Source organism: Bos javanicus, chromosome 7 (genome assembly GCF_032452875.1).
Source record: "Bos javanicus breed banteng chromosome 7, ARS-OSU_banteng_1.0, whole genome shotgun sequence".
Classification (NCBI taxonomy): domain Eukaryota; kingdom Metazoa; phylum Chordata; class Mammalia; order Artiodactyla; family Bovidae; genus Bos; species Bos javanicus.
Window position 1 is genome coordinate 69965583 of NC_083874.1, and position 17416 is coordinate 69982998.

At 40.4% G+C, this 17416-nt stretch overlaps 1 protein-coding gene across 10 annotated transcripts in view; it reads right to left on the bottom strand.

The window, feature by feature from the left end:
- The window catches only part of EBF1 (EBF transcription factor 1), a 427899-nt gene that overhangs the window by 74692 nt on the left and 335791 nt on the right, over positions 1-17416 (bottom strand). For all 10 annotated transcript variants that reach the window (XM_061424217.1, XM_061424216.1, XM_061424214.1 and 7 more), the window contains one exon: positions 8641-8767. In XM_061424217.1, coding sequence (XP_061280201.1) covers positions 8641-8767 — 127 coding nt within the window. The remainder of the gene's footprint in view (positions 1-8640; positions 8768-17416) is intronic.

The following is a 17416-nucleotide window of genomic DNA, read 5'->3' on the forward strand; positions in this document are numbered from 1 at the left end:
GTTAATAGCTTTCTAATCCCTGACTAGAAATTTATAGTTTAGAAATGGCAACACATCTTAAAGATTAAAGCCATGTGACAAATAGTTCATGTCCCTTAATAACCAAATCACATGCCTTAGATTGGGGAAGCTTATCTGCCTTTTCCTTCTATATGGTTTCATTGGTAGGAACTACTTTATATCCCTATTACATGAATGATGAATGGGGCCGTTGGTTATGGTCTGTTATTTGCTTGGCTGTAGTCAATATGTTTTCTTTGGACAGGGATTTCTGTGATTTATCTCTCTCCTGGCCTTATCACTTATTAACTCTGGGTAGACAGGAAAAAGCCAAGGTTGTATATAAGGCCTAGTGGCCATTTAGACCTCTAATGTCAGTGAAAATATCCCTTTTAATGATCCTGTTACACTAGCTACTCAAGTCCTGATTACACTCCACTCCAAATAGGAAATAAAGGTCGTATTTCTTGGAAAGTGTGTACATAAAATATGCAAAATAATATGCTTCCTTCAGACCAGCTTTATTCTTTGCAGAAACGGCTTTCATTTTACAGATGTCACAGAAGTACAATGGGTATTTTCAGTGATTCTTGTTGCTCTTGTCCCCATATGGCACCAACGGTGTTTAAGTTTACAGATGCCACTGGGTTGAGGACCACCAATCACATCAATGTATGTCAGATCAGAAGCGATCGTATTTTGTGAAAAAATTCCCTTTGGCAGAGGAGAAGAGGCTTGGGACTTAGCCTTTGGATCACAAAAGCAAAAAAAGAATAAACATTCTCTCTGCCTTGAATTCTTTTCTTTGTGTGTAAATGGCTCATTTGGAGTAATATTTGAGACATGCGGACAGGAGCAGCCTGTTAATTTTTCTTTCTTCTTGGGTCTTTTCCAATTAGGACACAGCTAAGGCAAAACCGCTCGTCAAGTGTTCATTACACAGCCCTCCTTCAGCTGAGTCCTAAGTGAAAACAATCTGATATAAAAGAAAACACATTCTTGCCTTCCTTTCCTCCATTCTTACTGAATTTTCTTAGACCCATCTTTGTAACAAGTAACACAAGTGCAGAATACTACCCTTTATAAAGCATTTTCATGCCCATTCTTTCATTGATACCCACAAGACCCTTGAGGCACCCAGAGGAGGAACAGTCCCACTATCTATTCACTGAGAGGAATCCAAAAACCTGGGCCTGAGCCCTTCATCCCCTTCACCTCCATATCCAACCCATCTCCAGGTCCTGTCCACTTTTCCTCTTAAATATCTCTTGAATCCTCTCACTATATTCTATCTCTACCCATTACTACCCAAATTAAAGTCATCGAATCTCTTTCCCAGACTACTGCAAAGGCCTCCTTATAGGTCTTACTTATAGAATCCATTTTGGTTTCCTATGCTCCAGACAGCCAGAGTTTTTCTGTTTTTGTTTTCTTTCAAACAAAAATTTGGTTATGTCCACCTATCTACTTTAAGGACTGCCCACTGCTCTTGAGATGACAAACAACTATATTCCTCCCCATGGCTGCAAGGCTTCATAGCCTTGTCTCTGCCCACTTCTCCAGTCTCTTCTCTTGCCATTTTTTCCCTCTCTCTTGATTTTTCAGCCTCAGTGGAATTTTTACAGCCTTCCAAGAAGCCACATTTCCTCTCATTCAGAGCCCTGTGACATGCTCCTCTCTTCCAGAACACTCCGTTTCTTTCCACAAACCCACTCAACCCAATCCCTCATGAACTCCCAGGTTAACTCGTAACCACTCTTTAAATCTCAATTCATGCATCTTTATCTGACAGACAATATCTCTAACTGACTGACTGGGGGTCCTTCGTTATATTCTTGCCTGAAACTCTGTTCTTTTTTTTCTGGACACTCATTAAGGTTTGAAGTTGTAAACTTGTGAATATCCATGTTCCCTCTTTAACTACAAGATCCATGAGAACATGGTTTTACTCAACACAGTTTTAGAACACTGCCTAGAATAGAACAGACAATCCACAAACACTTGTGAGATGAGTGAATGGGGCAACAAAAGAAAGTCATAAAATCAGACAACCTAGATCTTTTGATTCTAATACTTAGAAAGAAATAATTTCCTTAATCAGATGAAAGCTGGCACATATGTAATACTAAATAAAATGTGCTCTCACAACCAGTTCTTTATATTTGAAGAGAAACATACCCATTATCTGTTTCTCTCCTTTTGTGTTTGCTTTTAGGGAACACTCATATTGTACCAGGAGAGCATTACATACATTGACCTATTGACTTTTTAGATGCAGTTACTGTTAAAACATCTCATTTTACAGATAAAAAATTAGTACTATGTAATATAGATCCAACCCCATTTTTTTTAACAAAAAATCCAACTACTATGCTCTCTACATGTAAGTTCACATTAAAGGAGATAGATTCTTAATTAACAGCTCTTATTTACATTCCCTGCCATCCAGAGCACAAAAATCAATGAGGACCCATTGATTCTGTGCAATATGTCACTCAATTACTAGAGAACACCTATCGTAAGTAAGATACTGAGTCAAGGTGCTTACAGTGGGCAAAACAAGATAATTTCAGGGAGGTTAGCTGCCTGTGGACTTTTTGAGATGTGTCTATCTAAGAACAGAGGAAGAGAGTGAAGGTATAAGGAAGTGAACGATGAATGAGCCATCTAAGCACATACAACAAAAGAGCTCCAAGGACAGCGACTCTTTCAGATAATCAAGATGAACCACAGGACACATCAAAGTCACCTAGTCAACTGGCTCATTTCACAATAAAAACACTGAAGTCTGGAGCATGTCAGCAACTTGTCCCATGTCTCACAGTCAGTTAGCAGGGCTGGGACTACAACACAGACCTCCCTGATCTCAACCCAGTGCTCTGGCCACTTGCTACAGTGGCCAGAGAACACTTCAGAGGGTAATCAAGTTTGAACTGGATCTAGGAAAATCACCATATTCAAAGTTGCTAATCATGAAGTAAGCTTGAGGCATAGTGGGGAGACTGGGATTAGAGGAGGCGAGAAAGCACCGGACCCAAAGGGCACAGTGAAATGTGGATGACAAGCCCAGGGGTTTGGACTATATCTTACATATAGGGAGCAAGGAAAAGTTTCTCTGCACAGAAATGGTACAAAAGTGACTTTTGGGAAGCTTAATCTGGCAATGAATTAGTGTAAGAAGAGGCAGAAAAACAGGAGATTCACTTGGTGGAAACTCTCTACCTTTTCCCTAAGCCTGTTAACTTTGTTTATCCCCAGGATGGCAGCCTTCATTTGTGCAGGTTTCCAAGAATTAAAAACAGAGCTTTCTGCCTGAAACCTCTTGAAAGGGGAGTTAAAGCTGATTATAACCTAATACCTTTGAAGGGGGCTGGTGATAGATGGTACCCATGTTACTATGGCCTCCAGAAGAGGGGTTGAAGTTGGGGATGGAAATAAGAGAACAAGTGTGCTGTTCCTGAAAAATCAACACCTGAGAACTTAATAAATCTGGGATGCTTTATTAAATGTTTATTATTTGAGGCCATTTCTAAAAAAATACTTGTTTAATCAAAATAGTCATTGTCACATTCATAAATCTTTTCCTTGCTACCTTATTTATACTGTGCTCTCTTTATTTGTGGTTGATTAGTATTGCTTGGAGAAGGCAATGGCACCCCACTCCAGTACTCTTGCCTGGAAAATCCCATGGATGGAGGAGCCTGGTAGGCTGCAGTCCATGGGGTTGCTAAGAGTCGGACACGACTGAGTGACTTCACTTTCACTTTTCCCTTTCATGCATTGGAGAAGGAAATGGCAACCCACTCCAGTGTTCTTGCCTGGAGAATCCCAGGGATGGGGGAGCCTGGTGGGCTGCCATTTATGGGGTCACACAGAGTCGGACACGACTGAAGCGACTTAGCAGCAGCAGCAGTAGCAGTATTCTTATTTCTCTAATTTACTGATAACCACAGGTTTATTACTAAAATTCCAAAGGACATTTCATAGACCTCTAGAACATGATGGAGAAAACAAACAACATGTGAAATATTTACACCATATTGGGGACAGCAATGAATGAATGAATAATAATGATCATCACTTATTAATGGAAACTACTAATATCTGGCTAAGTGCTCATGCTAGCTCACCTTAAGTGCTTTATACACATTTTCCTGATACTAAGAACAACCCCAGCAAGTTATTTTTCCTTGTAATAATGTAAACATGAGGTAACTGTGGTTTAGAGCTATCACACTACATACCCAAAATAATCTCTCTGGTAAAAGCCAGAGCTGAGATTTCAATCTATACCCATCAACTCTTAAACCCAAGGACTTAAATCACTATGCTACATCATCTCCTTGGAAGTGAGAAAGAAAAGACTACTGGGGAGGAATGAAAAGGGCAAGAAGGGAAGAAAGAAGAAGAGAGAGTGAGGGTAGAGGGAGAACACAGAGGAATGGGGAGAGGGAAAAAAAAACAAAACTGGAAAGATATGGTACATGTCATCAAGTTTCATCTAATATATTCAGGCAACACGACCCCTTCTACATGCAAAGTAATTCTGGGCATATGGTATAAACAGGAAGCATTTCCAGGAAGAATATTGACTTCAAAGTAAAGTCTGAGACTAATAAGAATTTTGTTTAGTCCTTCCTCAAGAGCAGGAAGCTTGATGGAAAATGTTAAGAACAGAAGAACTCAGCAGCAGAAAGGATTAGAGATGTGACTCGACCAAACCAAATCTGAGCTGTTAGATGAGCAACCTTTGGGGCTTTCACCAGCTTTGGGGCAACAGGCAATATATGGTTCTTGGTACACACCTAAGCTGGTCTAGCATCCTGGTGGCCCACTGCTCCAGGCATATTTTCCCCAAAGACACCACCCACTCCAATAGAGAAATAACTGGAACGAGGTTTAAAACTACATTTGGATTTGGGCACCTCTTATGAAGAAAAACCAACTCGAAGAGCTTTGAAGAAGCAGCTAAAGCCTTCTGAGAGTCTTTTATCAACACCCAAGGTTACTTCAAGTTTAGCAGGAGAGAATTCTACAAGTCACTTAAAGATGTAACAGCAAAGAGGCTACTGAGAAGAACAAAGATACTGGGAAGGCCCCCTCCAGGGCAGTGGAGGTTTATGGGGATTGACTTCCCACTGGACTGACGGACCAGACACAGGATTAGGGAGGCCTTTGAAAAAAGTCCTGTCCTCAGAAAGGGTTTTTGTTTCCTCCTATGAGAAAACATGATTTAAAATTTAAAGTCAGCCTTGCTCTGCATTTACATGAGAATAACTGGCCACAATAAATCAGATCAGGGATGCGATATCCCCCTCTTTTGTTCCGATCCAGTTGGGATTCACTTTGCTCCCTCAGTCTGATGGAGCAGACACGAGAGAAGGGCACAGCTGGCAGCTGAGAATCCTCACGTGTCCCTGGTCTGAAGCACCAAAGATGGAGAGCTGCACGCCTGTCCCCACAAGTGGAGCCAGCTTGCAGGCAATCTGTGTTTAGTCAAATTCTTTCCTCCCACCCCCAGAAGTCTGCTTTTATTTGCATAGATTAGGCCAGGCTGTTTCTGTCTCGGTTGTGTGGGGGTTTTTCTTTTTCATTGATTATGGATTTTTACAGACTTGCACATACGCATGCGCAAATCCTCTCACACGCACTCAAAAGCAGTACCTTCGTTTGGGATGTTGTTTTTCAGTCCCAGGACATTTTTTTTTTTAAAGGAAAAATTCCAAGTGATATTTTCTCCTAAGAAACAGTATTGGCTCACCCTATCCAGAAAACCAAGCCTTGCATCTTGAAATGCCATGGATGTTAAAGAAAATGAAGTGTGAGCTTCTGTGGGAGGGGATGGAAGGGTTGGTGGGGGTGCGGGTGCTGCAGGTTTTCAATGAGCTGAGTGGTTGTTCGGATACAAAGAACAGAGAGAATTTATGACCCATCTCGACACCTTTGCTAGAGAGTGGTGACAAGCAGGTAAACTGAGCAAACCACCCCGGTCTGGCAGCACCAGCCATGAATGTGTGACCCTTGGTAGGGGCATTTAATGATAATGATCAGGAGTCTTCGGTGCGGTTCACCAATTAACAGAGACTTTCTTTTGTTAGAAATGACGTAATGTCACAGTGACTGTGAACAGCCAGCTATATCAGTGGGGAAGTTTTTGTACCGGTTTCTTTGAAAATTTTATTTTTCCAAATCAGAGAGAGGTGAGTCTCTCTCTTAGAATACTTAAAAAACTAAGTCTTCCTATCTATGGTCCACAGTTTGAGGCAGGATCAGCAAAAGCATTTTTTTCATACTTTAAATTTCCCGCACACTTACACACGTGCATGCACACCTAGGACTTCTCTCTCTTATCCTTAACTACTTTGTGAGACTTGCAGATCGGCCACTTTTATCTTTGATCTTAATTCCCCCGTCTGATACAGGTTTTCCAAGATGTGATTTCTTAAATTGATGGCAATTTTTTTAATGGTTAAAAAAAAAAAAAAATCCCAATAATGATGGGTCCCCTAGCTATTTTCTTTTGAGAATTTAAGTAATTTAATGAGGATGATTTTTTTTTTTTAACTTTTATGGCCAGGTGGCTCAAGGGGATATTTTGTTGAGCACTGATTAAAAATAATTTCTTCTAAATGAGACCTGACCACAGAATGGAACCATTAATGGGCAGAGACGCTGTCACCAAAGCGGAATCACGCTTGATTGCCTCTCGTTCCTCCCACAACACGAGCGTTTTCTTCTTCTTTTTCTTCTCCTTTTCTTGTTCTTAATGGCAGAGTAAATAAGCAGCCAGCGAGGCCTAAATGTTTTCGACCAAAAACAGAGTCCAAACTCCTCAGAGAAAACATTTGGCCTCTGTGGTTTTGTAATATGTTCCAGAACACCGAGTTCAGTGAAGAACATTGTGAAAAACTCCCATCCATCGGAATGATGGTGGGGAATGTTACAGTATCAGAAGTTTCAATTGGTCCTTTTCCTGCAGGCCTATAATGAGGCTTGTAAAAAAAAAAAATTGTGCTATGTGGAAGTTCTCATGGGAAAAATGAATGGCAAGAAATCCTAGCTTTAAAAGAAACAGCTAATCTGCTAGTTTGATTGTTCTTCAAAACTTACGCTGAACCAATGAGCCTAATTAAAAACACTTGGCCTACTTCTATAAAGCATCATAGCTTTCTCTATGCTTCGTTTGTATACACCACCAAACTCCAGATAGACTATTATTTTTTCAAGTGCTTGCTAACAAAGTGCTGACTTTGTTGGGATGGCTGAGCTAATTTCTTGAACTCAGTGTGAAACCTTAGCTAAACAAAATTGTGGTAATTTTCCTTAATTTGTAAAAGTGATTGGAGTGCAAATAAAATTTTCCTCTTGGGTCAATCCTATAATTTTCAATTAACTAAAACTAATCGTCAGGCAGGCACCAAACCTGCATTTTGTTTAAAGGACTGGGAGGCATTTCCAAGGGTCAGGATGCATTAGCTGTTTTTATAATTTTGAGAGAGGGTTGAGTCGGGAGAGCGAGTCACTGAGAAGCATGGTTGATTTAGTTCCTCCTATTAAAATACAACAGGAAAGATGCTTTGAGATAAAATGTCACAGTAAAATACAATTTGTCCATTTAATTGTATGGTTCTAATTAGGATGTGTTAACAGTTATCCCTTCATGCTCTGGAGTCTCTTTGTGTGAAAGCAACTTACACTCAGTACTTAATCTGGCTTTGTGGTCCTTTAGTGATTAAAGAAGGAAACATGGGGCCAGTTTCTGGAGGCAACAACCCAGCAATGGCTGCTACACAGCAGAGGACCTAGACTGTCCCCAAAGCCAGTGTGGTCCTTGGACCAGGATCATCAGCCTCTCCTTGTGAGCTTGTTAGAAATGCAGAGTTTCAGATCCCACCCGGAGCTACTGAATCACAATCTGGATTGCAACAAAGATCCCTGGGTGTTTGGTTTACATGTAACACTCTGAGGATCTCTTTGACTACACACTGGGCACTTAGACTCTGCACTTGATATGTTTCCATAGAGAACCTGCCTGGTTCTCTCCATGTGACGTGAGGAAATTCACCCTCACCCTAGAACCCTAGCTTCTTAATGCAAGATAGGTCCATGTGCCAAGGCAGGTCCATGTGTCAAGGCAGGTCCATGTGTTTGGGATGGCAGGCGGCAGTCATGGGGAACAAAATGAAGCTTAAAGGGAAAGAAAGCACCAACCCAGAATTAAATATGAAAACCACCAAAAGTCTTTAAATGGCCATGACCAGGCTAGAAGAAAGTTGTATTGTGCACTCAAGCACATTCCTACTCCATAAAGCAAGCAAACCCCGACATGATGGCTTAACATCCAGAGACTCTTAGGACTGTATAGCACTCCTCCTTGCTCATGCCACTGCCTTAGGTATCTAACCCATGATTTCAACAGATCCTGTCATTCAACAAGGACACCTAGATGAAATCTTATCTAATAATAACGGTAATAATAGTAGTAGTAGCAACTCATTTCACCATAAATGGGGTGAAACAGAGAAAATGGGTCTTAAGAAGAAATAGATTTTAGAATAAAATAGCACTTATACACACAAGATTGAGTCAAAGACCCACAAGGTCAAGACCGCTCTGTCCACCATCTGCAGTAGTTCTTACCTGTGTAAATGAATCTTCCAGGTGTCCCTTTGCAGAACTGTTTGGATTTGTAGGACAAGGTGACCTCTACAACACCAGGGATATGCCGAGGAGGAGTCTGCACACGGATGGCGTGAGGAGTAATCAACTAGTGGGAGACATTTGGGGGAAAAAAAAACATTGTCATTGCAATATGTAAAGGACTCATTTCACAGCTTTCTTATCGGTTCTCAGTAAACATAGTCTTCAAACACCTAATTAACCTGTCCATGTTTAAATACAATCATGATGGAACCTGTATAAAAAACACTGACAACAATATTTACAAGTGCTCTGAGAACAGTCATAACAACTTTATCTGAGTTTTCCTACATGGCAGGCACTCTGCTTCCTGGTTTGAAAAGTAAACCTGGTCTAATGAAATGATTTATCTACTACAGGATATCCTTTGGAAAAATCTCTGTTTTAAGGCAGACACCCAAATCAGCACTGAGCTCTGCCACACCTCTCCAGAAGCTGGTGGGCCTGGTGTTTGAACTGAGCCCTTCAACATGTGCAAAACACAGAGGTAGGAAATCCATGGTCGAGGTGCTCTGATGAGCTGCAGAGCCCATGTAGGAAATGCCCCGAAGACCATTTGGTGCATTAACTACCAGAGGAACAATCAAAGAGCTTTAAAGGGGAAACCCAAGAAGCTTTCTCCCTGGAACAGCTGAGAGGTCTGGCAAGACTAAGGACTGTCCATAAAAGGGAGCTGGAAGCTGGGGAGGGACCGGAGGATGATCAGTGGTCCATTATGCAATGTCACGTGCACAGGGAGAAAGTTCATTTCTGAACCCTGTTGGCGATCAGAGCACACTGCAAAGCAGAATTTGCTTTTTAGTACTCTTATCATTGTTTATATAACTAAAATGTTATTAATGGCCATAAAACTGGCATTATCTGCTTCTTTGAAAACTTCAGCCCTTGTAGTTGACCTCTGATGGTGCTAGACTCTCTGTGCTCTCTCTCTGGTGTGTGCAACTGCCTGTTCCTTGACTGCTTTCAGATTTGTTTAGCTCAGGGCTGCAGTACTGAGTTGGTATGTAATGGGTGATCATTTGGACTAACTCATGTTTGTGCTGTTCTTATAACTTAGAAAGGGCTTTTGTTTCAATGTGCAAATTTAAATATTTTATCCAGAGAAGGCAATAGCACCCTACTCCAGTACTCTTGCCTGGAAAATCCCATGGACGGAGGAGCATGGTGGGCTGCAGTCCACGGGGTCGCTAAGAGTCGGACACGACTGAGTGGCTTCACTTTCACTTTTCACTTTCATACACTGGAGAAGGAAATGGCAACCCATTCCAGTGTTCTTGCCTGGAGAATCCCAGGGACGGGGAGCCTGGTGGGCTGCTGTCTATGGGGTCGCACAGAGTCAGACAAGACTGAAGCGACTTAGAAGCAGCAGTCCAGAGAATCACAGACAACTCCATGAGGATCAAGGTGACAGCACAAATGCCAGCCCCTGAGTCCCACCTAGGTAAACAGTCCCAGCACAAAGGCCTGGCAAAAAGAATGTAAGAAAGTGGCTCCTGCTAAAATCTGCAAGTGATTTCTACCAAATGCTCTTTCTTGAAACATAAAGGTCATCTGCACAGAAATCACTTTAAGTTAGTAATTAGAAATGCCTATCCTCTTTGGCCACCTCATGCGAAGAGTTGACTCATTGGAAAAGGCTCTGATGCTGGGAGGGATTGGGGGCAGGAGGAGAAGGGGATGACAGAGGATGAGATGGCTGGATGGCATCACCGACTCGATGGACGTGAGTTTGAGTGAACTCTGGGAGCTGGTGATGGACAGGGAGGCCTGGTGTGCTGCGATTTATGGGGTCACAAAGAGTCGGACACGACTAAGCGACTGAACTGAACTGATCCTCTCCCATAGAATGTGTGCACCCTTATTTGCTGGAAATACACAAAAGATTCTTCAGGAATACCATACTTATGTGGAACCACTGGAGACTGAGTTCTCAATGGCTACATTTTTTGATGGCTAAACGTTTACCCATAAAAGCACAAAAAATATTTACTTAAGATTTTGACCTTTTCATATTGAAATTCTTCCAAAATGCATTAAGTGTTTTCTAAAATAAGCAAAATATATATAATTTAATTTAGCCTTAATAAAGAAGGTTTTACTTGCAAGTACTAATTTGGTCATTTGTATGTATTCTCATCTGCTTTTTTCAGATATGAAAATAGAATCATAAATTGTTAAACTGCTTGCACAAAATCACCCTCGTAAGAGCAAATAAGAGCAAAAGTGACCCTGATAACAGTTCAAAAAATGATAGGGAGTAATTCCATCTAATCATAAAGAAGAAATGTTCATATTTATATCTTTAAACATTTTAAAGCTAGCATCAAACTCAAAGTTTTCAGATCCAACACTATATGTATATGTGTTGTTTTTAAATTCACATGCTATTCATTTTTCATTTTCTACCTGGTCCCTGGTTGTACCTTTGATGGTGGAAGTTGCCATATAGTTATTTTCCAAATAAGTGGCATGCTTCTATTCTAAAAGTTACTTGGACTGTAGAGTAAGATTAAATCACAATATTTAGGAGAACTTTCAGACAGAGAATATTTCACCTACCCACTCTTTTCTCAGGGGGAAATACATTTTAAAAGATGGAAAGATATCAGTAAATAGATACCAGAGACATCTTTTTAAGTATAAGGACCTATGAGTTGATACACTAAGGAACAAAATTGATTTAGAAAATTTATAAAATTTACAAACTGATTAGATATGACTGCAAAGAAACTACTTAAGAGAGTAGGGGGTCAGCATAAAGGAAATTGAAACAAATTTTCATTTACAATTTCATTTTCCGTTTTAATCAGTCTAACTAAAGCAGAGATTCACTATTGAAATAACTATCCTTTGCAAATAAGGTAGAATATGAATCATCATTAGAGAATGAACTTGTTGATGTTTCCCCTGCTGTAGATGTTAGTCTGGGAACAGGCTCTCACACTGACACATGATATTGATGGCATTCAGAAGGAAAAAATTGTATCTAACCACTATCAACTAGATAGCGGAGAGGTTTATTTATTAATCACTCAAAGAGGTACAAATTTATTGCAGGAAGGAATGCTAGTAATCATTTAAAATGAATGCTCTCGTTTTAATAGCTAAATACACAAAAGTCCAAAAAAGTCTAGTGGCTTCAAAAATTGACCCAACATCTTAGGGGAAAGATAGGGTCTAGATTTGGAAGTCCAGTACCCACAACCCACCCCAAACCCCTCCCCCATCTCAGGATAAACTTCCCACATTGTTCTAATTGGGCTGAACTAAAGGCAGCCCCTCTAAGTTACAGAAGGAAGAAAGGCTCTAGTATAAGTCTAAATTTTTCAAACTTTCGTCATTGCAATAGCACTTCCTAAGTTTCGCCATGTCTATAAACAACCCATACCCATACAATTAGGTAATTAAAAATTTTAATTGGTTAACTTTTTGCTTTGTTGTTGTTCAGTCGCTCAGTTGTGTCCAAGTCTTTGTGAACTTTTTGTTTCAAATAACTTATTTTAAAAGGACACTATATTACTATTGCAACTGGTTGTGGTAATCTTAAAGCTAATATGATGTTGTTAAATTCTAGTTAGATAATGTTGACAACCTGAATGGGTTTATTGAAAAGGGAGTTGAGCTAGTGTTAGAATACAGACTTGTTTGCTCCAACTGAGACTTTCTCCCTTAACATAAATCAGAAGGATTAAAGGAGAAATAAAAGGAGAATCACTTCCTCACGATGATTCAGTTCTATTTAATGTCTGTGTCAAATCCAAAACGGTCTCCTGTACAACCAGGGGCACGTGCCCCACACTTTGGGAAATTCTGTTCTAAGTGATTCGAGAACAGATTCACTCTCTTGGCTTAACTTCCGTAAATCACAAAACGAACAATTTGAGTTAAAAATAAACATACTTCTGAAACCCTGTAGCATCTGATACTACTTTCTTCCTTTTTGGAAGTCTACACTTCCTTCACTTCTGTGACACTAATTATAAGACTTAAGCCTCAGAGAGTGTCTGATGGTTTACCAAAGCACTTTCACATTCACTATCTTTTTAAAGCCCATCCTTATGGGATATGTATTCCAGATAAGCAAAAATTGAGAGTCAGACGAGTTAACTAATATTATTTGGAAACAGCAGGAAGAAAATCAACCTCTTATCCGTGTAAATAAGTGTTTTCCAGAGCTCCTCTCTTATTCATTGATTCCTGATCTCTTCCTGTGCCAACTATTTCCTTCTGCCAATTTGTTAATTGTAGACATTTCACAAGTCTGTTCTAGATTTTTTTTCTCTTTCATTTGCCTAACAATTCTTGAATTCACTCACTGGCTCAACCACGTTAGCTAAACTGACTTCCAAGTCTACGCCTGCGGCTTTGATCTCTTTGGCCAAACACCACATTTTTATCAGCAAGAGAGTAACAGAATCTCCCCTTATGTATCTTACTGCAACTTCAATCTCAACAGGATGCAAGATCATTTATCATCTTACTACGTATAACCGTACTTCCTGATCCTGTGTTCCTTCTCTCAGCTAAGAGAACACTACCCTTTGAATCACCCAAAATAGAAACCTTGGGATTATCTTTTTTTTCTCCCTTCAAATTTTCTTTTAGTCATGTTGACTCTACCTTCTACTGAATTTCACTGGCGCCTTTCTCCTTTATCTTGTTCAGGCTGTCACCATTTCTTATTCAGACAATTGCAATATTATAAATGCCTTCTAAAATGGCCTTTCTCTGCTTCTACTTTCTCAACCAGAATTGTCCTCTTCAAACCAACCTCATTATGCCATGCCCTGACTCAAACCCTCACCTGCTCCTTCATGTATGGTATGTAGTCTAGACTCCTTAGCATGGTAGCCAGGTGCTCCAAGGCTTGAGAGCTGACTGCCCTTGCGAGTCATCCTTCCCACTCTGCCCTTCCACACTCTGGAGAGAAGGCCAAGTGGATATATGAAAATAGCCTACCATCTTTGCCTTGTTCATGCCATTCCTTGCCTAAACATTCCCCTACTGCTATTTCTCTTGTTCCTTAATACCCTGAAGAGATGTTCCCTCTTCCAGTAAGTTTCACCTGATCTTAAGAGTCACAGTTACTCACACATTTGTAAAAATTTATATTATTATGGAATGCATACTTGAGAGCTTAGCATTCTATTCTGCGTTGTGCTATAAAGATTTTCTTAAATATCTTTTTCTCATTAAACAATCCTTGAAGTCAGCAACAGGGTCTAATTCATGTCCATACCCTCTAAAGTATTTAAAGTAATACCTCATATACAGGATATTTCCCAAAATATTTCTGACATAAATTCTTGTATAAATTAGGCCTGAATTCTACTAGATGTTTGACTGCATTAAGCTAAGTAATAAGAGTCCACCCTATCCATAATACAGGATCTCCTATCTTTTCTCCTTGGAAGAAAAGCTATGACAAACCTAGACAGCATATTTAAAAGCAGAGACATTACTTTGTCAATAAAGGTCTGTATAGTCATAGCTATGGTTTTCCGAGTAGTCATGCATGGATGTGAGAATTGGACCTTAATAAAGAAGGCTGAATGCCAAAGAATTGATGCTTTTGAGCTGTGGTGTTGGAGAAGACTCTTGAGAGTCCCTTGGACAGCAAGGAGATCAAACCAGTCAATCCTAAAGGAAATCAGTCCTGAATATTCATTAGAAGGACTGATGCTGAAGCTCCAATACTTTAGCCACCTGATGCGAAGAGCTAACTCATTCAAAAAGACCCTGATGCTGGGAAAGACCGAAGGCACAAGGAGAAGGGGACAACACAGGACGAGATGGTTGGATGGCACCACCAACTCAATGGACATGAGTGAGCAAGCTCCAGGAGATGGTGAAGGACAGGGAAGCCTGGTGTGCTGCAGTCGATGAGGTTGCAAACAGTTGCAAACACGACTGAGCAGCTGAACGACAACAACTATTCATAAGAGCCCACCATTCTTAACCTGATAATATTTAACCTTCATCTCCTAACTTGCTCTTAAAATTATCTAGCTGGCCCAGCACTCAGACCCCTGCCTGAGAACACTGCTCAGATATCATCTAAGAGGTAAAAAAGATGTCTAAAGGTCTGTGACTCACTCCAGTGAGAATGGATAAGGTGAAAGAAAGAAAAAATATTTAAGCAATACAAAAAAGTATTATAATTTAAGCAATACAAAAAAGGGCCACAAAAGATCATCTCTCCAATAGTAGCATTTATCTCTAGATTGATGATGTTAATGTGATACAACTTCCCTCTCCCCATTCTTCCTATGTGTGTGCACATGTGTATTTGTGTGTGTGAGTATACACGTGCTTACACAGGAAATAATAGCCATATAAACAATACTGGAATAAATAAATTCACATATTTATAGGTATTAATTATGAGAAGAATCTTAACTAAAATCAAAAGTAGAATACTATCAGTTTGTGCAATATGTATTGCATGTGACTTAAATAAGAATTAGATATATATTTGCATGGAAGAAAGGCTAAAAGAAAGATCATCAGGGTCAAGAAAAGTTACAAGATGGTAAAGTTACAGGTTACTATATTTTCTTCTGCATACTTCCCTGAATTCTCAAGCTTCTCAACCATATGCTACTGCTACTGCTAAGTCGCTTCAGTCGTGTCCGACTCTGTGCAACCCTATAGACGGCAGCCCACCAGGCTCCCCCGTCCCTGGGATTCTCCAGGCAAGAACACTGGAGTGGGTTGCCATTTCCTTCTCCAAACCATAAGAATGCATTAATATCATAATTAGAAGAAATCACTTTTAAGTGTGATATTACAATGAAAGAAACACACATAGTTTCTGCAAAGCCCCAGTAGAGGCTGCTGGCACACCAAGGACCTACCAGCAAACAGTAATTATACTCTCTCTGAGCTACCTATATGAGCGTCTTCTCTTCATATCAGAGCATAGGAGCAGAAGAGTCCTGAGTGGTCACCAGGTGAGGCATGCTTCTGGGTACAAAGTGAAGCTTCTGTGGCCATGAGAGACAAGACACAGACATGGAGGTCGTGGGTGGGGCCTGTCCTTGATCAAAGTGGGAGACAGGAGAGAGGAACGCCTCTGTCTGTGGATGCACAGAGCATCATGGAAATGCACAGAGGTGGAAGCAAAACCCCCAAGAGGCAGTCTGCAAAGTCTGGAGTCCAGACAAGGGACACAGGAGAGGATAATTCTCTATGCAGCTTTTATATGTCTCAAAAGTATGGTGGGTGAATGAGAGTACCCAGTATTTTAAAATATTAATGGAGACATATTGGAGAATTCTGGGAGAAGGGGGCAAGTCTTGGGAATCACTTTCTTCTCTGAGAGCCGGTAGCACTTACTATCTGCACTCCTCTGTGTGCTAAGTGCATGCGTGCTAAGTCGCTTCAGTCATGTCCGACTCTGCGCAACCCCATGGACGGTAGCCCGCCAGGCTATTCTGTCTGTGGGATTCTCCAAGCAAGAATACTGGAGTGGATTGCCATGCCCTTCTGCAGGGGATCTTACCAACCTAGGGGTTAAACCCATGTCTCATTGTGTCTCCTGAACTGGCAGGCAGGTTCCTTACCACTAGTACCACCTGGGAAGCCCCTTATCCCTCTAGTTCACATTAAACGGATGGTGATAATGACCTTGATGGTGACCTTAGGAGCGATTCACTTTTCATTGTCTTCTAACTATGTGCCAAGCTATCTGAGAAGCTAACTATGTGAGAAGCTCTTTCGGTGATTTTTGCTCTTAAGGGCAAGCATGGGTATTAGCTGGTTCACACATATGAAAAATGAATTTCAGCAAAGTTAAGAAAAATGATCAAGGAACAGATATGAAGCATCAAGTCTGCCTGTCTGGTGACCACCACTGCATAACTGTCCCTCCCTACTGCTACTTACTGTTTTTCTATAATTCCTGGTACTTGTACTTTTCATCCTACCTCCACTGTTGACAGGATGGAATGGGTCCCCAGTCTCTCCTACATCTAAAAAAGTTCTGTGAACGTAGTAGGTCCTCAAAATACCCTTTCTCATTGGTGAGAAGCTGGCTGGGAATTATTTCCCACCAAAACAAAAAAGCAATTCCAAGGCAAGCCTTCATGCATGTTTTCCAACCAATGGAACTATATGAAATAAATGCAATTTGAAGTTCCAAGCCACAACACAAAAAAATTACTGGGATTACTAGAAAGCACACCAATGATTTTTCCTTATTATGCTTTGGACTTAATATTTTAGCCTTAATCATTTTCAACACTAAAAAGTTAAAAGGAAAAAAAAATAACCCTCCAAAACAAGCAAAGCCTTAAAGAGAAGAGGTAAAAGGAAGGAAAGGTTTCTTCTCTAGAAAAATAATTAACAGTGATGACTAGAAAAAGCCTAAAGTAGGCACTGATAGGGTAGTTTTTAGGTATCACCCATCCAAGAGTCTGGGTTCTAAGGGACACTGGCCCATTCATCCACCGTCACTCTCTGTGCCTCAGTTTACCATCTTATCCTGCATGTGTTCTGTTCTGTTGGAGTACTGATAATAATGTTAAATATGCTTTGTGCTGGGTAGAGCTTCTCCAGGGAACCTAAAGCATTTTCCAGATTAATTTTTTAATTTATATATTAATAATTCTCACAGCATTCTCCCTCCTCCTCAGTTAGGGTAATAATATCTATCTCTTTTGAGATAGGCAGGGGGTGTTGAGTGATGGACATAAAACAGACACTTAAATAAGGA